This window comes from Cherax quadricarinatus, chromosome 14 (genome assembly GCF_038502225.1).
Source record: "Cherax quadricarinatus isolate ZL_2023a chromosome 14, ASM3850222v1, whole genome shotgun sequence".
In the NCBI taxonomy this organism is placed as follows: domain Eukaryota; kingdom Metazoa; phylum Arthropoda; class Malacostraca; order Decapoda; family Parastacidae; genus Cherax; species Cherax quadricarinatus.
This window is the reverse complement of record NC_091305.1, coordinates 41,877,259-41,897,235: the sequence shown is the minus strand read 5'-3', so window position 1 is coordinate 41,897,235 and position 19,977 is coordinate 41,877,259. Positions and strand designations below refer to the sequence as shown.

The 19,977-nt window shown below is 46.9% G+C and overlaps 1 protein-coding gene across 1 annotated transcript in view; it reads right to left on the bottom strand.

The window, feature by feature from the left end:
- The window catches only part of LOC128698435 (uncharacterized), a 44,244-nt gene extending 25,416 nt beyond the window's left edge, over positions 1 to 18,828 (bottom strand). Inside the window, exons 1-4 of the mRNA XM_070085032.1 lie at positions 18,620 to 18,828; positions 10,839 to 10,939; positions 7,211 to 7,301; positions 1,593 to 1,751 (exon numbers count right to left, since the gene is read on the bottom strand). Of these exons, the coding sequence (XP_069941133.1) occupies positions 1,593 to 1,751; positions 7,211 to 7,301; positions 10,839 to 10,939; positions 18,620 to 18,706 (438 nt within the window). The 5' untranslated portion in view covers positions 18,707 to 18,828. The remainder of the gene's footprint in view (positions 1 to 1,592; positions 1,752 to 7,210; positions 7,302 to 10,838; positions 10,940 to 18,619) is intronic.
- Positions 18,829 to 19,977: the final 1,149 nt, after the last annotated feature.

The window sequence follows — 19,977 nt, the reverse complement described above, 5'->3', positions numbered from 1 at the left end:
CACACACTCCCACTACACACACTCACACTACACACACTCACACTACACACACTCACACTACACACTCACACTACACACACTCCCACTACACACACTCCCACTACACACACTCACACTACACACACTCACACTACACACACTCCCACTACACACACTCACACTACACACACTCACACTACACACACTCACACTACACACACTCACACTGAAGATTGAGACACTTATGCAACACATGGGAATCTTTATTCAGGAAACGTTTCGCCACACAGTGGCTTCATCAGTCCAATACAAAGGAGAAAGGCGTAAGGAGAGGAGGAGTTTGAGGTAATCAGTCCCTCAGCCTGGAGTCGATGTGTTCAGTCCATCAATCTTGTAGAATGTACAGCATAGGGCCGTAGACGTGGCTTATATACTGTAGTGAGGTGAGGTGAAGCAGGAGGAGGCAGGGTCATAGTGGTACCATCCACCTTCTGCTTTGTATTGGACTGATGAAGCCACTGTGTGGCGAAACGTTTCCTGAATAAAGATTCCCATATGTTGCATAAGTGTCTCAATCTTCAACTTGTCGGTTTTTCAAACCATTCATCACACTCCCACTACACACACACACACACACACACACACACACACACACACACACACACACACACACACACACACACACACACACACACACACACACACACACCCGCGCGCGCATACACACATACAAACACTCACACACGTACACAAGCACATACACAGAAACACACACAAAAACACAAGTGTTTGCTTGTGTGTGTGTGTGTGTGTGTGTGTGTGTGTGTGTGTGTGTGTGTGTGTGTGTGTGTGTGTGTGTGTGCATTGGCTGCATCCGTTCGTTTATTTATCAGTATCTCTTAAAGTCATGATTATGGAACAAATGTAATCCATTCTACATTAAGAAAACGCAAACCTACTTTAGCCTAACCTAACTTAGCTTAATCTAACCCTACGTAACATAACCTAAATTAGCCTCACCTAACCTACTCTAATCAACCCCACTCTACCCTAAACTACTCTCATCAATCCTACCCTACCCTAACCTACTCTCATCAATCCCACCCTACCCTAACCTACTCTCATCAATCCCACCCTACCCTAACCTACTCTCATCAATCCCACCCTACCCTAACCTACTGTCATCAATCCCACCCTACCCTAACCTACTATCATCAATCCCACCCTACCCTCACCTACTTTCATCAATCCTACCCTACCCTCACCTACTTTCATCAATCCCACCCTACCCTCACCTACTTTCATCAATCCCACCCTACCCTCACCTACTTTCATCAATCCCACCCTACCCTAACCTACTCTCATCAATCCCACCCTACCCTAACCTACTATCATCAATCCCACCCTACCCTCACCTACGCTAAACTAACCCAACCCCACTGGAAATAAGTCACTTTTGTCTGACATTTTTGGGGATATCTTAGGTTCTCTACACATATGCTGCTATGTATAATAATCTACGTAACTGTATTTGTGTATACCTGAATAAACTTACTTACGATACCCTGATGCTGCACACGTATCTAATTCTCCCTCCTCGTTCAGCAACTCACCTCGATGGTGTAAGGCTTGACAAAGCCGGCTATGTCTGAAGTCAATTTAGGACGCCTGTACTGGAGCACGAACTCGTTCATGTAGAGTGGAACACTGAAGTCGACGGCTGTGTTGCGCATCTCGTCCACAGAGAAGACCACCCCAGACATCTCCACCTCCTGGTGACACAACAACTCTGAGGTTCACATAATCCAGAGATTCACAAGTACTGAGGTTACCTAGATACACTGAATGTCATGAATCACAGGTTCTTAGGATTCACAGGTTCTTAGGATTCACGGGTTCTCATGATTCACAGGTTCTGAGGATTCACAGGTTCTCATGATTCACAGGTTCTGAGGATTCACAGGTTCTTAGGATTCACAGGTTCTGAGGATTCACAGGTTCTGAGGATTCACAGGTTCAGAGGATTCACAGGTTCTCATGATTCACAGGTTCTGAGGATTCACAGGTTCTCATGATTCACAGGTTCTGAGGATTCACAGTTTCTCATGATTCACAGGTTCTGAGGATTCACAGGTTCTCATGATTCACAGGTTCTCGTGATTCACAGATTCTCATGATTCACAGGTTCTAATGATTCTCAGGTTCTCATGACTCACAGGTTCTAATAATTCACAAGTTCTAATGAGTCAGAGGTTCTCAAGAATCACAGGTTCTAATGATTCACAGGTTCTCAAGATTCACAGGTTATAATGATTCACAGGTTCTAATGATTCACAGGTTCTCATGATTCACAGGTTCTCATGATTCACAGGTCCTAAAGACTCACAGGTTCTAATGATTCACAGGTTCTCAAGATTCACAGGTTCTAATGATTCACAGGTTCGAATGATTCACAGATTCTCATGATTCACAGGTTCTCATAATTCACAGGTTCTCATAATTCACAGGTTCTCATGATTCACAGGTTCTCAAGACTCATAGGTTCTAATGATTCACAGGATCTCAGAATTCAGAGGTTCTGAGGATTCACAGGTTCTGAGGATTCAGAGGTTCTAATGATTCACAGGTTCTAATGATTCACAGGTTCTCAAGAGTCACAGGTTCTCATGATTCACAGGTTCTCATGATTCACAGGTTCTCATGATTCACAGGATCTCATGATTCACAGGTTCTCATGATTCACAGGTTCTCATGATTCACAGGTTCTCATGATTCACAGGATCTCATGATTCACAGGTTCTCATGATTCACAGGTTCTCAAGATTCACAGGTTCTCATGATTCACAGGTTCTCATGATTCACAGGTTCTCATGATTCACAGGATCTCATGATTCACAGGTTCTCATGATTCACAGGTTCTCAAGATTCACAGGTTCTCATGATTCACAGGTTCTCATGATTCACAGGTTCTCATGATTCACAGGATCTCATGATTCACAGGTTCTCATAATTCACAGGTTCTCAAGATTCACAGGTTCTCATGATTCACAGGTTCTTATGTTCTTATGATTCACAGGTTCTCATGATTGACAGGTTCTCATGATTCACAGGTTCTTATGATTCACAGGTTCTCATGATTGACAGGTTCTCATGATTCACAGGTTCTCAGGATTCGCAGGCTTTGATGATTCACAGGTTCTGAGGATTCACATGTTCCCATAATTCACAGGTTCTTGTGATTCACAGGTTCTCAAGTTTCACAGGTTCTCATGATTCACAGGTTCTCAAGAGTCACAGGATCTCAAGATTCACAGGTTCTCATGATTCACAGGTTCTCATGATTCACAGGTTCTCATGATTGACAGGTTCTCATGATTCACAGGTTCTTATGATTCACAGGTTCTCATGATTGACAGGTTCTCATGATTCACAGGTTCTTATGATTCACAGGTTCTCAGGATTCGCAGGCTTTGATGATTCACAGGTTCTGAGGATTCACGTGTTCCCATAATTCACAGGTTCTCATGATTGACAGGTTCTCATGATTGACAGGTTCTCATGATTCACAGGTTCTCAGGATTCGCAGGCTTTGATGATTCACAGGTTCTGAGGATTCACATGTTCCCATAATTCACAGGTTCTCATGATTCACAGGTTCTCAAGTTTCACAGGTTCTCATGATTCACAGGTTCTCAAGAGTCACAGGATCTCAAGATTCACAGGTTCTCATGATTCACAGGTTCTCATGATTCACAGGTTCTCATGATTCACAGGTTCTCATGATTCACAGGTTCTCATGATTCACAGGTTCTCAAGTTTCACAGGTTATCATGATTCACAGGATAAACAGTAATAGAAAAACGATTATAGCAAAGAACGTTTGATTTAAAACAAACGTTTGAACTGGTCAGTGAAATCCATTATTAAACAAAATGATGGTCCAGACTGACTTGTTCAAAACAGTGTGGTCGACACCTGGGCAGTGTTGTATTTGTGTCTGAGGTTGTTATTAGTGAAGCTGTTAATGTGTGGGGGGAATGGAACAACAGATGTGTACTGGAACAATAGAGCAACAGAGACGTGCGTTGAAATAAGGGAGAAGTGCGTTGGAACAAGGGGGACGAGCGTTGGAACAAGAGGACGTGCGATGGAACAAGGCAGACGTGCGTTGGAACAAGAGGACGTGCGATGGAACAAGGAGGACGTGCGTTGGAACAAGTGGGACGTGCTTTGGAACATGGGGGACGTGCGTTGGAACAAGGGGACGTGCGTTGGAACAAGTGGAACGTGCGTTAGAACAAGTGGGACGTTCTTTGGAACAAGGGGGACGTGCGCTGGAACAAGTGGGACGTGCGTTGAAACAAGAGGGAAGTGCGCTGGAACAATGGGACGTGCGTTGAAACAAGGGGACGCGCGCTGGAACAAGGGGACGTGCGCTGGAACAAGGGGACGTGCGTTGGAACAAAGGGACGTGCGTTGGAACAAGGGGGACGTGCGTTGGAACAAGGGAGATGTTCGTTGGAACAAGGAGAAGGTGCGTTGGAACAAGGTGGACGTGCGCTAGAACAAGGGGACGTGCGTTGGAATAAGGGGACGTGCTTTGGAACAAGGGGGACGTGCGTTTGAACAAGGATGACGTGCGCTGGAACAAGGGGACGTGCGTTGGAACAAGGGGGACGTGCGTTGGAGCAAGGGAGGCGTGCGTTGGAACAAGGGGGACGTGCGTTGGAACAAGGGGGACGTGCGTTGGAGCAAGGGAGGCGTGCGTTGGAACAAGGGGGACGTGCGTTGGAACAAGGGAACGTGCGTTGGAACAAGAGGACGTGCGCTAGAACAAGGGGACGAGCGTTGGAACAAAGGGACGTGCGTTGGAACAAGGGAGACGTGCGTTGGAACAAGGGGACGTGCGTTGAAACAATGGGACGTGCCTTGGAACAAGGGGGACGTGCGCTGGAACAAGGGGGCGAGCGTTGGAACAAAGAGACGTGCGTTGTAACAAGGGAGACGTGCTTTGAAACAAGGGGGACGTGCGTTGGAACAAGGGGACGTGCGTTGCAACAAGGGGGACGTGCGCTGGAACAAGGGGACGTGCGTTGGAACAAGGGAACGTGCTTTGGAACTAGAGGGACGTGCGTTAGAACAAGGTGGACGTGCGTTGGAACAAGAGGGACGTGCGTTGGGACAAAGGAGATGTGCGTTGGAACAAGGGGACGTGCTTTGGAACAAATGGGAAGTGCGTTGGAACAAGGTGACCTGCGTTGGGGCAAAGAAGACGTGCGCTGGAACAAGAGGGACGTGAGTTGGAACAAGGGGAACGTGCGTTGGAACAAAGTGGACGTGCGTTGGAACAAAGGAGACGTGCGTTGGAACAAGTGGGACGTGCGTTGGAACAAGGGGGACATGCGTTGGAACAAGGGGACGTGCGTTGGAACAAGGGGGACGTGCGTTGGAACAAGAGGGAAGTACGTTGGAACAAGAGGGACGTGCGTTGGAACAATGGGACGTGCGTTGGAACAAGGGGGCGTGCTTTGGAACAAAGGGGACCTGCGTTGGAACAAGGGGGACGTGCGTTGGAGCAAGGGGGACGTGCGTTGGGACAAAGGAGACGTGCGTTGAAACAAGGAGACGTGCGTTGGAACAAGGGGGACGTGCGTTGGAACAATGGGACGTGCGTTGGAAATAGGGGGACGTGCGCTGGAACAAGGGGACGAGCGTTGGAACAAAGGGACGTGCGTTGTAACAAGGGAGACGTGCGTTGGAACAAGGGGACGTGCGTTGGAACAAGGGGGACGTGCGCTGGAACAAAGGGACGTGGGTTGGAACAAGGGGACGTGCTTTGGAACTAGAGGGACGTGCGTTGGAACAAGGTGGACGTGCGTTGGAACAAGGGGGACGTGCGTTGGGACAAAGGAGATGTGCGTTGGAACAAGGGGACGTGCTTTGGAACAAGGGGGACATGCGTTGGAACAAGGTGACCTGCGTTGGGGCAAAGAAGACGTCCGCTGGAATAAGAGGGACGTGCGTTGGAACAAGTGGGACGTGCGTTGGAACAAGGGGGACATGCGTTGGAACAAGGGGGACGTGCGTTGGAACAAGTGGGACGTGCTTTAGAACAATGGGGACGTGCGTTGGAACAAGGGGGACGTGCGTTGGAACAAGGGGAACGTGCTTTGGAAGAAGGGGGACGTGCGTTGGAACAAGAGGGACGTGCGTTGGAGCAAAGGGGACGTGCGTTGGGACAGAGGAGACGTGCGTTGGAACAAGGAGACGTGCGTTGGAACAAGGAGACGTGCGTTGGAACAATGGGGACGTGCGCTGGAACAAGAGGGACGTGCGTTGGAACAAGGAGAACGTGCGTTGGGACAAAGGAGACGTGCGTTGGAACAAAGGATCGTGCGTTGGAACAAGGGGGACATGCGTTGGAACAAGGGGACGTGCGTTGGGGCAAAGGAGACGTGCGTTGGAACAAGAGGCACGTGCGTTGGAACAAGAGGGACGTGCGTTGGAACAAGGGGGACGTGCGTTGGGACAAAGGAGACGTGTGTTGGAACAAGAGGCACGTGCGTTGGAACAAGAGGGACGTGCGTTGGAACAAGGGGGACGTGCGTTGGGACAAAGGAGACGTGTGTTGGAACAAGAGGCACGTGCGTTGGAACAAGAGGGACGTGCGTTGGAACAAGGGGGACGTGCGTTGGGACAAAGGAGACGTGCGTTGGAACAAAGGGACGTGCGTTGGAATAAGGGGGACGTGCGCTGGAACAAGGGGACGTGCGTTGGGGCAAAGGAGACGTGCGTTGGAACAAGAGGAACGTGCGTTGGAACAAGAGGGAATTACGTTGGAACAAGGGGGACGTGCGTTGGGACAAAGGAGACGTGCGTTGGAACAAATGGGACGTGCGTTGGAACAAGGGGGACGTGCGTTGGGACAAAGGAGACGTGCGTTGGAGCAAGTGGGACGTGCGTTGGAACAAGGGGGACGTGCGTTGGAACAAGGGGGACGTGCGTTGGAACAAGGGAGACGTGCATTGGAACAAGTGGGACGTGCATTGGAACAAGGAGGACGTGCGTTGGAACAAGGGGGACGTGCGTTGGAACAAGGGGGACGTGCGTTGGAACAAGGGGGACGTGCGTTGGAATAAGGGGGACATGCGTTGGGGCAAAGGAGACGTGCGTTGGGACAAAGGAGACGTGCGTTGGAACAAGAGGGTCGCGGAACAACAGACTGACCAACCTTTCTGACGAGCAGCCCCATCATGCCGGTCCAAGAGCCGTTGCTCATCCTGTTGCCAAACACACGGTCCTTTGGAACCACGAACTCGTAGCTGCGGCCAAACACAAGACGGCAGTCATGAAAGTTCTACCGTCTTAGGCAATTTATTAAAGGTATTTACAATATACACAGCTATAACTCATTCCAGAATACCAAGTAAAGAATAAAAATGCGCAATATCGTGACTGGAACAATACACAAGTAACCTGAACATAGGAGAGAGGAGCTTACGACGACGTTTCGGTCCGGCTTGGACCATTTACAAAATCACACTGACTTAAAGAAGGTTAGGTTAGGTAAGGTTCGCCAGGAAACATGACAAGTGTTTCCTGACTCGGGTCTTAGTCAGATGATGACTCTCCTTTGGAGCTTTGGTCATCTGACCGAGGCCTTCCGCTGGTTTACCGGTCCACCCGTTTAAAAATTATGTTCATTTATAACCATTATAGTTACTGAATGAATAAGAATGACGGAAAGGAGAGAAGGAGCCAGTATATATAGGCTAGCTGGCAGGGACGGGACAAGAGAGGCGGGAGGAGGAGCAGTAAAGGCAGGTCGTAGGACTATAGGACTAGGAGTGGATGATGGTAACAATATAGAAGCAGAAGTTAACACAGCAGTTAACACTGTTGAAAGCCAATGATCACGCTGGTACAGAAATAACAGTTAACACGCCGATTAACACTGAGAGCACATGATCAGTCAATGTTCGAATAGAAATTAACACACGAAATCATACTAATGAGTGGATGATAGTTGTGGTATATCAACAGAAATTACCTCATCAATCCTATCACGAAACGGGTGGGAATCGAACTCACGGAAAGTGAGTTGTAAAACTCCAGGCCAGTGCGTGGTCACTGTGCCAGCTGGCTACAATAACATCCATCCATTTAGATATATTGAAACACCATAGGGAGGTTAGCATGAGCCACCACTGTGACCACAAATGCAAGTTATAAGTGTTATTTATCTGTGTTATTACGATTCCGTGAGTCATGTTAACTCACCAATGAGTGGATGACAGCTGTGGCGTATTAACAAAAATTAACCAATAAAACTACTTTCAACTATAAACATTAACACTGTTGATGCAGAGCACTTCAAGGAAGGGTGATGTACCTTTTATGCTGGAGAGGGACTCTTGATCCACATAACTGGAGCTACTCTTCCTTTACCGCGGATCAAGCTTGATTATTTTTTTTTATTTCCCCAGGCGCTGTATGACCCAATGATTACAATAATCCTAATATTGACCGCCCGACTCCCTTCTACCCAAGTCTTAGAATCCCACTTTCAAATTTCTTCCCCACCACCAGAGAGACAAGTGGTTAACTTATTGTCTGTTGTGGTACTTGCCTTGGTAATTGTCTGTTGTGGTACTTGCCTTGGAAATTGTCTGCTGTGGTACTTGCCTTGGTAATTGCCTGTCGTGGTACTTGCCTTGGTAATTGCCTGTCGTAGTACTAGCCTTGGTAATTGCCTGTTGTGGTACTTGCCTTGGTAATTGCCTGTCGTGGTACTTGCCTTGGTAATTGCCTGTCGTAGTACTAGCCTTGGTAATTGCCTGTTGTGGTACTTGCCTTGGTAATTGTCTGTTGTGGTACTTGCCTTGGTAATTGTCTGTTGTGGTACTTGCCTTGGTAATTGTCTGTTGTGGTACTTGCCTTGGTAATTGCCTGTCGTGGTACTTGCCTTGGTAATTGTCTGTTGTGGTACTTGCCTTGGTAATTGTCTGTTCTGGTGCTTGCCTTGGTAATTGCCTGTCGTGGTACTTGCCTTGGTAATTGTCTGTCGTGGTACTTGCCTTGGTAATTGTCTGTTGTGGTACTTGCCTTGGTAATTGTCTGCTGTGGTACTTGCCTTGGTAATTGTCTGTCGTGGTACTTGCCTTGGTAATTGTCTGTTCTGGTGCTTGCCTTGGTAATTGCCTGTCGTGGTACTTGCCTTGGTAATTGTCTGTTGTGGTACTTGCTTTGGTAATTGTCTGTTGTGGTACTTGCCTTGGTAATTGTCTATTGTGGTACTTGCCTTGGTAATTGTCTGTTGTGGTACTTGCCTTGGTAATTGTCTGTTGTGGTACTTGCCTTGGTAATTGCCTGTCGTGGTACTTGCCTTGGTAATTGTCTGTTGTGGTACTTGCCTTGGTAATTGTCTGTCGTGGTACTTGCCTTGGTAATTGTCAATTGTGGTACTTGCCTTGGTAATTGTCTGCTGTGGTACTTGCCTTGGTAATTGTCTATTGTGGTACTTGCCTTGGTAATTGTCTGTTGTGGTACTTGCCTTGGTAATTGTCTGTTGTGGTACTTGCCTTGGTAATTGCCTGTCGTGGTACTTGCCTTGGTAATTGTCTGTTGTGGTACTTGCCTTGGTAATTGTCTGTCGTGGTACTTGCCTTGGTAATTGTCAATTGTGGTACTTGCCTTGGTAATTGTCTGCTGTGGTACTTGCCTTGGTAATTGTCTGTTGTGGTACTTGCCTTGGTAATTGTCTGTCGTGGTACTTGCCTTGGTAATTGTCTGTTGTGGTACTTGCCTTGGTAATTGTCTGTCGTGGTACTTGCCTTGGTAATTGTCTGTTCTGGTGCTTGCCTTGGTAATTGCCTGTCGTGGTACTTGCCTTGGTAATTGTCTGTTGAGGTACTTGCCTTGGTAATTGTCTGTTGTGGTACTTGCCTTGGTAATTGTCTGTTGTGGTACTTGCCTTGGTAATTGTCTGTCGTGGTACTTGCCTTGGCAATTGCTTGTTCTTGGCTGAGGTTCATTTATAGCCTTAGAATATAAATTAACGTAAAAAAATTACAAAAAAGTTATATTTCAACTTATTAGTGATGTTGATGTTGATGTCTTCCTGATTCCCGTGTGTCCACATTCTGCATCAACTGGATAAACTATTGTGTAAATAGTTAGGTAATAACTAGGTGTTTACAGGGAGGAAACGTGTTTCTTCACTGCTCCTTGCACTGAATGACTCACACCAGTTTAATGTTTCTCATAACTAAATAAATAAATGGAATACGTACTGATTGTGCTTTGTAGTGTCCAAAATTACCACAAGCTACTTACTGCAGTTTAGTGAAGACTCTTATTGACGTCTGTAATGCCTGTGCTCTGGGCTCGTACCATCAAAATGTCGTGTGTAGGATATTAACTGATACTAAGAGAAATTACATGAAAATACACACATATACATACCAAAAAATATACAAAATATTCAAGGAGATTCATAAGATAGAGAGTGATTGGTACTCTGGGACACAGCTACAAGTTAAAGATTCAGATGAACCACAGGGATGTTAAAAAGTTTTTTTTCAGTCTCAGTGTGGTCAGAAAGTGAAATGACCTCGAGGTAAAAATAGTGGAGGGATGCTCCAAACACAGCTTGAAGAGCAGGTATGACAGAGCCCACGAGGATAGGAAGGAGTGACCAGAAGGTAAGACGTCACCCCTAGAACGACATGAAGATGGATACATACACACACAAACACACATACACTTACACACACACACACACACACACACACACACACACACACACACACACACACACACACACACACACACACACACACACACAACACATGACTCACCAGAAGCCAAGTTTGGAGGTCAGGAGTTTTACAATGTCTACCATTGATCCTTCAATTCTGTAGGGTGGAGATTTGCCTTCGACGTAAATATGAGGCCACCACTGCCACCCCACACCGTGTCAGTCATCACACACGGTGCACCCCACACCGTGTCAGTCATCACACACGGAGCACCCCACACCGTGTCAGTCATCACACGGGAAACACAAAACAAGAAAAAGCAATTTAAAATAGCGAGAATCTCCTTTATTTACGTCAATATAAGCATGAAAATTATTTTTCAGTTTGTGAAGAATCACCCTCGTTGTCTTTAACCTGGGAGAACCAAGTAACATCCCCACACCTGTCACCCTGCAACCTAGGTGGCATCACCTGCGTAACATGTATTAAAATTAGTAATCGTGGTGCAGGAATACTGGTGTGGGACTGTCTCACAACCAACATAATGGTACACCGATGCACCATTATGTTGACAATTAGAAGCCTGAGTAGATCTATAACCCACTATGATAACATGAACGTAGATAAGTATGTTTATGGAGCAACTTGCAATGTGAACAGACTGACTGATGTTGTAGTGGCCAGGCTTAGGCTTGGTTACAAGTACTTCTGGCAGTTTGGCAGACACACAGATGATGATCAAACTAAATGCAAAGTATCTTGAACACTATGTGCTTAATCGTCCACTTATTGAGGAATACAGAGATAGACAGTATAATAACCTATGTGACATGTCAAGATATATTATTAATGAAAATAAAATACCAGATATATTAAGCAAACTTCTTAAATTTGCTTGTAACAGGTAAGTGAACTGTAGATATAAATCCAGATGTACATCTGTTACCCCATTTTGGGGCCCAGTTCCTGGGCCTTTTGTGTATCTATATACTCTTGCGCTACCGTCCACAGGATGGATGTGGGATGCGCAATAAACTAGCCACTTCGGTAGCAAGGTTCTTGATGTCAGCTAGGGGCTTTTGATGCCGGCGAGGGGTTTTTGATGCCGGCGAGAGTTAATTGATGCCGGAGAGTTCTAGAAACCTGCGAGAGGTTTTTGACACCTACGAGGGATTCTTAATGTCGGCAGGGGATTCTTGAAACCAGCGAGGGGTTCTTGATGCAGGAGAGGGGTTCTTGATGCAGGAGAGGGGTTTTTGATGCAAGCGAGGGGTTCTTGATACCAGCGACGGGTTCTTGGTGCAGGCGAGGGGTTCTTGATACCAGCGAGGGGTTCTTGATATCAGCGAGGGGGTTTTGATGCAGGCGAGGGGTTCTTGATGCAAGCTAGGGGTTCTTGATACCAGGGAGGGGTTCTTGATACCAGCGAGGGGTTTTTGATGCAGGCGATGGGTTCTTGATGCCAGCAAGGGTTTCTTGATGCTAGTGAGGGGTTCTGATATCGGCAAAGGGTTCTTGATGCCTGAGAGAAGTTCTTGATGCCTGAGAAGAGTTCTTGATGCCTGAGAAGAGTTCTTGATGCCTGAGAGAGGTTCTTGATGCTAGCGAAAAGTTCTTGATGCCGATGAGTAGTTCTTGATGCCTGTGAGGGGTTCTTGATGCCTGAGAGGGGTTCTTGATGCCTGAGAGGGGCTTTTCGATGCCTGAGAGGGGCTTTTTGATGCCTGAGAGGGGTTCCTGATGTTAGAGAGGGGTTCTGATGCCTGTGAGGGTTTCTTGATGCCTGTGAGGGTTTCTTGATGCCTGAGAGGGGTTCTTGATGCCTGAGAGGGGTTCTTGATGCCGATGAGTAGTTTTTGATGCCTGTGAGCGGGGTTCTTGATGCAAGGAACTAAGTCTCTCCTCCCCTTCCATGGATCGAACCTGACCGCCTCCACTTCCCCATGCGCTGCGTGACGACCCTCGGGGTTAACAAGTATCCATGACTGTGATTGAGATTCAGTGAATCGCGTACCGAACGTGTCAGTAACAACTGATTCAGTGAATTAGAACAAGTTGCCATAATTGTGTCCACATTTACTGATTCCTCATTCAGTTACGGGGAGCTTACATTCTGACACACCTGACTGCTGATTCAGCTACGGGGAGGTCACACTCTAACACACCTGACTGCTGACTCAGCTATGGGGAGGTCACATTCTGACACACCTGACTGCTGACTCAGCTTTGGGAGGTCACATTCTGACACACCTGACTGCTGATTCAGCTACGGGGAGGTCACACTCTAACACACCTGACTGCTGACTCAGCTATGGGGAGGTCACATTCTGACACACCTGACTGCTGACTCAGCTTTGGGAGGTCACATTCTGACACACCTGACTGCTGATTCAGCTACGGGGAGGTCACACTCTAACACACCTGACTGCTGACTCAGCTATGGGGAGGTCACATTCTGACACACCTGGCGGCTGACTCAGCTTTGGGAGGTCAAATTCTGACACACCTGACTGCTGATTCAGCTATGGGGAGGTCACACTCTAACACACCTGACTGCTGACTCAGCTATGGGGAGGTCACACTCTAACACACCTGACTGCTATGTTATGGGGAGGATACATTCTGACACACCTGACTGCTGACTCAGTTATGAGGAGGTCACATTCTGACACACATGACTGCTGACTCAGCTATGGGGAGGTCACATTCTGACACACCTGACTGCTGACTCAGTTATAGGGAGATCACATTCTTACACACCTAACATAGCTATGGGGAGGTCACACTAACACACCTGCCTGCTGAGTCAGTTATGGGGAGGTCACATTCTGACACACCTGACTGCTGACTCAGATATGGTGAGGTCACATTCTGACACACCTGACTGCTGACTCAGCTTTGGGAGGTCACATTCTGACACACCTGACTGCTGACTCAATTATAGGGAGATCACATTCTGACACACCTGACTTAGTTATGGGATGATAACACTCTAACACACCTGCCTGCTGAGTCAGTTATGGGGAGGTCACATTCTGACACACCTGACTGCTGACTCACCTATAGAAAGGCCACATTCTGACACACCTGACTACTGACTCAGTTATAGGGAGATCAAATTATAACACACCTGTCTGCTGACTCAGCTATGGGGAGGTCACATTCTGACACACCTGACTGCTGACTCAGCTATGGTGAGGTCACATTCTGACACACCTGACTGCTGACTCAGCTATGGGAAAGTCACAATCTGACACACCTGACTGCTGATTCACTTATAGGGAGGTTACATTCTGACACACCTGACTGCTGACTCAGCTATGGGAAAGTCACATTCTGACACACCTGACTGCTGATTCAGTTAACGGGAGATCACATTCTGACACACCTGACTGCTGACTCAGCTATGGTGAGGTCACATTCTGACACACCTGACTGCTGACTCAGCTATGGGAAAGTCACAATCTGACACACCTGACTGCTGATTCAGTTATGGGGAGGTTACATTCTGACACACCTGACTGCTGACTCAATTAGGGGGAGGTCACATCCTGACACACCTGACTGCTGACTCAGTTATGGGGAGGTTACATTCTGACACACCTGACTGCTGACTCAGCTTTGGGAAAGTCACAATCTGACACACCTAACTGTTGATTCAGTTATGGGGAGATCACATTCTGACACACCTGACTGCTGACTCAGTTATGGGGAGGTTACATTCTGACACACCTGACTGCTGACTCAGCTATGGGGAGGTCACATTCTGACACACCTGACTGCTGATTCAGTTATGGGGAGATCACATTCTGACACACCTGACTGCTGACTCAGCTATAGTAAGGTCACATTCTGACACACCTGCCTGCTGACTCAGTTATGGGAGATCATATTCTGGCACACCTGTCTGCTGACTCAGCTACGGGGAGGTCACATTCTGTCACACCTGACTGCTGACTCAGCTATGGGAAAGTCACAATCTGACACACCTGATTGCTGATTCAGTTATGGGGAGGTTACTTTCTGACACACCTGACTGCTGACTCAGCTATGGGGAGGTCACATCCTGACACACCTGACTGCTGACTCAGTTATAGGGAGATCACATTCTGACACACCTGACTTAGTTATGGGGAGGTCACACTCCAACGCACCTGCCTGCTGAGTCAGTTATGGGGAGGTCGCCTTCTGACATACCTGACTGCTGACTCAGCTATGGGGAGGTCACATTCTGAGACATCTGACTGCTGATTCAGTTATGGGGAGGTTACATTCTGACACACCTGACTGCTGACTCAGCTATGGAGAGGTCACATTCTGACACACCTGACTGCTGACTCAGCTATGGGAAAGTCACAATCTGACACATATGACTGCTGATTCAGTTATGGGGAGGTCACATTCTGACAAACCTGACTGATGACGCAGGTATTGGAAGGTCATATTCTGACACACCTGACTGCTGATTCAGCTATGGGGAGGTCACATCCTGACACACCTGACTGCTGACTCAGTTATAGGGAGATCACATTCTGACACACCTGACTTAGTTATGGGGTGGTCACACTCTAACGCACCTGCCTGCTGAGTCAGTTATGGGGAGGTCGCCTTCTGACATACCTGACTGCTGACTCAGCTATGGGGAAGTCACATTCTGAGACATCTGACTGCTGATTCAGTTATGGGGAGGTTACATTCTGACACACCTGACTGCTGACTCAACTATGAAGAGGTCACTTTCTGACACACCTGACTGCTGACTCAGCTATGGGAAAGTCATATTCTGACACATCTGACTGCTGATTCAGTTATGGGGAGGTCATATTCTGACACACCTGACTGCTGATTCAGCTATGGGGAGGTCACATTCTGACACTCCTGATTGCTGACTCAGCTATGGCAAAGTCACAATCTGACACACCTGACTGCTGATTCAGTTATGGGTAGGTTACATACTGACACACCTGACTGCTGACTCAGCTGTGGGGAGGTCACATTCTCACACACCTGACTGCTGATTCAGTTATAAGGAGATCACATTCTGACACACCTGACTTAGCTATGGGGAGGTCACATTCTAACACATCTGCCTGCTGAGTCAGCTATGGGGAAGTCACATTCTGACACATCTGACTGCTGATTCAGTTATGGGGAGGTTACATTCTGACAAACCTGACTGCTGACGCAGGCATTGGGAGGTCACATTCTGACACACCTGACTGCTGACTGAAGTTATAGGGAGGTCACATTCTGACACACCTGACTTAGTTATAGGGTGATCACACTCTAACACACCTGCCTGCTGAGTCGGTTATGGGGAGGTCGCATTCTGACATACCTGACTGCTGACTCAGCTATGGGGAGGTTACATTCTGACACACCTGACTGCTGACTCAGCTATGGGGAGGTCATATTATGACACACCTGACTGCTGACTCAGCTATGGGGAGGTCACATTCTGACACACCTGACAGCTGACTCACTTATGGGGAGATCACATTCTGACACACCTGACTATTGACTCAGCTACGGGGAGGTCACATTCTGACACACCTGCCTGCTGATTCAGTTATGGGAGATCATATTCTGGCACACCTGTCTGCTGACTCACCTACGGGGATGTCACATTCTGACACACCTGACTGCTGACTCAGCTATGGGGAAGTCATATTCTGAAACATCTGACTGCTGATTCAGTTATGGGGAGGTTACATTCTGACAACCTGACTGCTGACTCAGCTATGGGGAGGTCACATGCTGACACTCCTGATTACTGTTTCAGTTATGGGGAGATCTCATTCTGACACACCTGACTGCTGACTCAGATATGGGGAGATCACATTCTGACACACCTGACTGCTGACTCAGTTATGGGGAGATCACATTCTGACACACCTGACTGCTGACTTAGTTATGGGGAGATCACATTCTGACACACCTGATTACTGGCTCAGCTATGGGAAAGTCACAATCTGACACATCTGACTGCTGATTCAGTTATGGGGAGGTTACATTCTGACACACCTGACTGCTGACTCAGCTATGGGGAGGTCACATTCTGACACACCTGACTGCTGACTCAGCTATGGGGAGGTCACATGCTGACACACCTGACTGCTGTTTCAGTTATGGGGAGATCACATTCTGACACACCTGACTGCTGACTCAGATATGGGGAGATCACATTCTGACACACCTGACTGCTGACGCAGGCATTGGGAGGTCACATTCTGACACACCTGACTGCTGACTGAAATTATAGTGAGATCACATTCTGACACACCTGACTTAGTTATGGGGTGATTGCACTCTAACACACCTGCCTGCTGAGTCGGTTATGGGGAGGTCGCATTCTGACATACCTGACTGCTGACTCAGCTATGGGGAGGTCACATTCTGACACACCTGACTGCTGACTCAGCTATGGGGAAGTCACATTCTGAAGCATCTGACTGCTGATTCAGTTATGGGGAGGTTATATTCTGACACACCTGAATGCTGACTCAGCTATTGGGAGGTCACATTCTGACACACCCGACTGCTGACTCAGCTATGGGGAGGTCACATGCTGACACTCCTGACTGCTGTTTCAGTTATGGGGAGATCTCATTCTGACACAGCTGACTGCTGACTCAGATATGGGGAGATCACATTCTGATACACCTGACTGCTGAGTCAGTTATGGGGAGATCACATTCTGACACACCTGACTGCTGACTCAGTTATGGGGAGATCACATTCTGACACACCTGATTGCTGGCTCAGCTATCGGAAAGTCACAATCTGACACATCTGACTGCTGATTCAGTTATGGGGAGGTTACATTCTGACACACCTGACTGCTGACTCAGCTATGGGGAGGTCACATTCTGACACACCTGACTGCTGACTCAGCTAAGGGGAGGTCACATGCTGACACACCTGACTGCTGTTTCAGTTATGGGGAGATCACATTCTGACACACCTGACTGCTGACTCTGATATGGGGAGATCACATTCTGACACACCTGACTGCTAACTCAGCTATGGTGAGGTCACATTCTGACAAACCTGACTGCTGACGCAGGTATTGTGAGGTCACATTCTGACACACCTGACTGCTGACTCTGTTATAGGGAGATCACATTCTGACACACCTGACTGCTGACTCAGCTATGGTGAGGTCTCATTCTGACACACCTGACTGCTGACTAAGCTATGGGAAAGTCACGAGCTGACACATCTGACTGCTGATTCAGTTATGGGGAGGTAACATTCTGACATACCTGACTGCTGACTCAGCTATGGTGAGGTCTCATTCTGGCACACCTGACTGCTGACTCAGCTACGTGAAGGTCGCACTCAAACGCATCTGACTACTGACTTAGTTATTGGGAGGTCACACACCTGGCTACTGACTCAGTTATTGGGAGGTCACACACCTGACTACTGACTCAGTTATTGGGAGGTCACACACCTGGCTACTGACTTACAACACTGACTCGCTGAGAGTTGTAACTACAATTTACAAAGTTTAACGATAACTCATAGAATATTTTAACATTATAATTCTAACAATAATTTTTATTTTAGTTTACATGAAGACTGTATTAAATGTATCGGACCAGAGGAGCATTAAAACTAAGTTCAGTGACCTTTTCCCCGTTACCTGGAAACACAGAAAGTTGTCTGTCTGTGCAGCAACGACCCAGAATTGTGTCTTCTACCAACTTTTCCTCTGTGAAGTCTAAAGTGTGAGTCATGATCAGGGTCGTTAGGGGGAAAAAAGAGCGGTGGGGGCTCGATCCTCTGTCCGCTAACAGTGAGTCGTTTTCTAACTTGTAAGTTGTCAGTTTATCTTTACAGAAGTACCTGTATGACCTGGACAAAAGTCTTCTTACCCTGTCTACGCAGAGCTTGAGGCAGCGACGAGTGTCGTTGATGGCACTCATGGTCGTCATGTTTGTAGTTGTCGTGGTTGTGATCATTGTGGTTGTGGTGGTGATCGTTATAGCTATGGTTATGCTAGTAACAATTATTGGTGTGGTGGTGGCAAGGATATTTCCAACTCTGTCAACCCTCCTACCACGTCCAGTCACCACTGCTGCAGTCAGCTAGATATTGCTGCCTCACTGGGCCTAGCAAGTCTTTTAAGGCTGTGTGTGGGAGGCGGGGTTGTTACACACGCTGCTGATGCGTTGTTTACGAGCAGCTGACATTTAGTCAGTTCAGATCACAAAATCACAGAGAATAAGATTACCCGCGTTACTTATTTGGCTGCTATCCCGTGATTTAAATACAAATATAAGTGAAAATAGGATATCAAATGTAAACACACAGATACACATGTGAATATGATAATTTTACATAATTCCGACAAATTAATAAATAAGACACATGGGCAATAATTAGGTATTCTTATTTCCAAACGTTTAGCATACACAGTAGGCTTCTTCAGTCGAATACAGGAGGTAACAGTCCATCACCCCTCCCCCAAGACGTAGTTTTGAGGTAATCAGTCCCTTAGCTTGGATATGTGTTCTGCCACATAGTGTACAACAATGTAAAGCATTAACATCAGAATGGAGACTTTTATATGGTCAAGGTGACGGGCAGGTAATGTTGACAGGAGATTTGGTACCCACTTGAGAGGCAGTGTAAGACACCTACTGGGTAGGTCCCTCTCTAAGCAAACCCTTCTTACTCGTAACTACTTGTCAGGTTATAAATTTTTCCTCTGTACCAAGATACCAAGACTCACGTGCAACAGCTAGGTATATTTATTCCGAAACTTTTCGCCTACACAGTAGGTTTCTTTAGTGGAGTACATCCCAACGACTTCTGGTGCCTCCTCTGATTAATAAGATAACAAGGAGACATGATAACCAGATATGATGATAGCATGATAGGAGAATGTCTATAAAAGAAAATCAACAGAAATAGCGAGGATATCAAGAGGCCACGATTGTTATGTGATAACGAAATATTACTGAGTGAAGACTAGTAGAGATGTCGCGAACAAGTGTCGTAGACAACTTGTGTAAGATGCAGCAGAAGGTAGCCTCCGAAAATTAAAATACTGAACGAGGTCAACACTGAAAATATGACACCAAGAACAGTACTAAGAACAGTACCAAGAACAGTACTAAGAACAGGTAAACACATGCTGGTGCATATTATGTCACTCTTTGTCACTAGCAGAAATAATAATAATAATAATAATAATAATAATAATAATAATAATAATAATAATAATAAT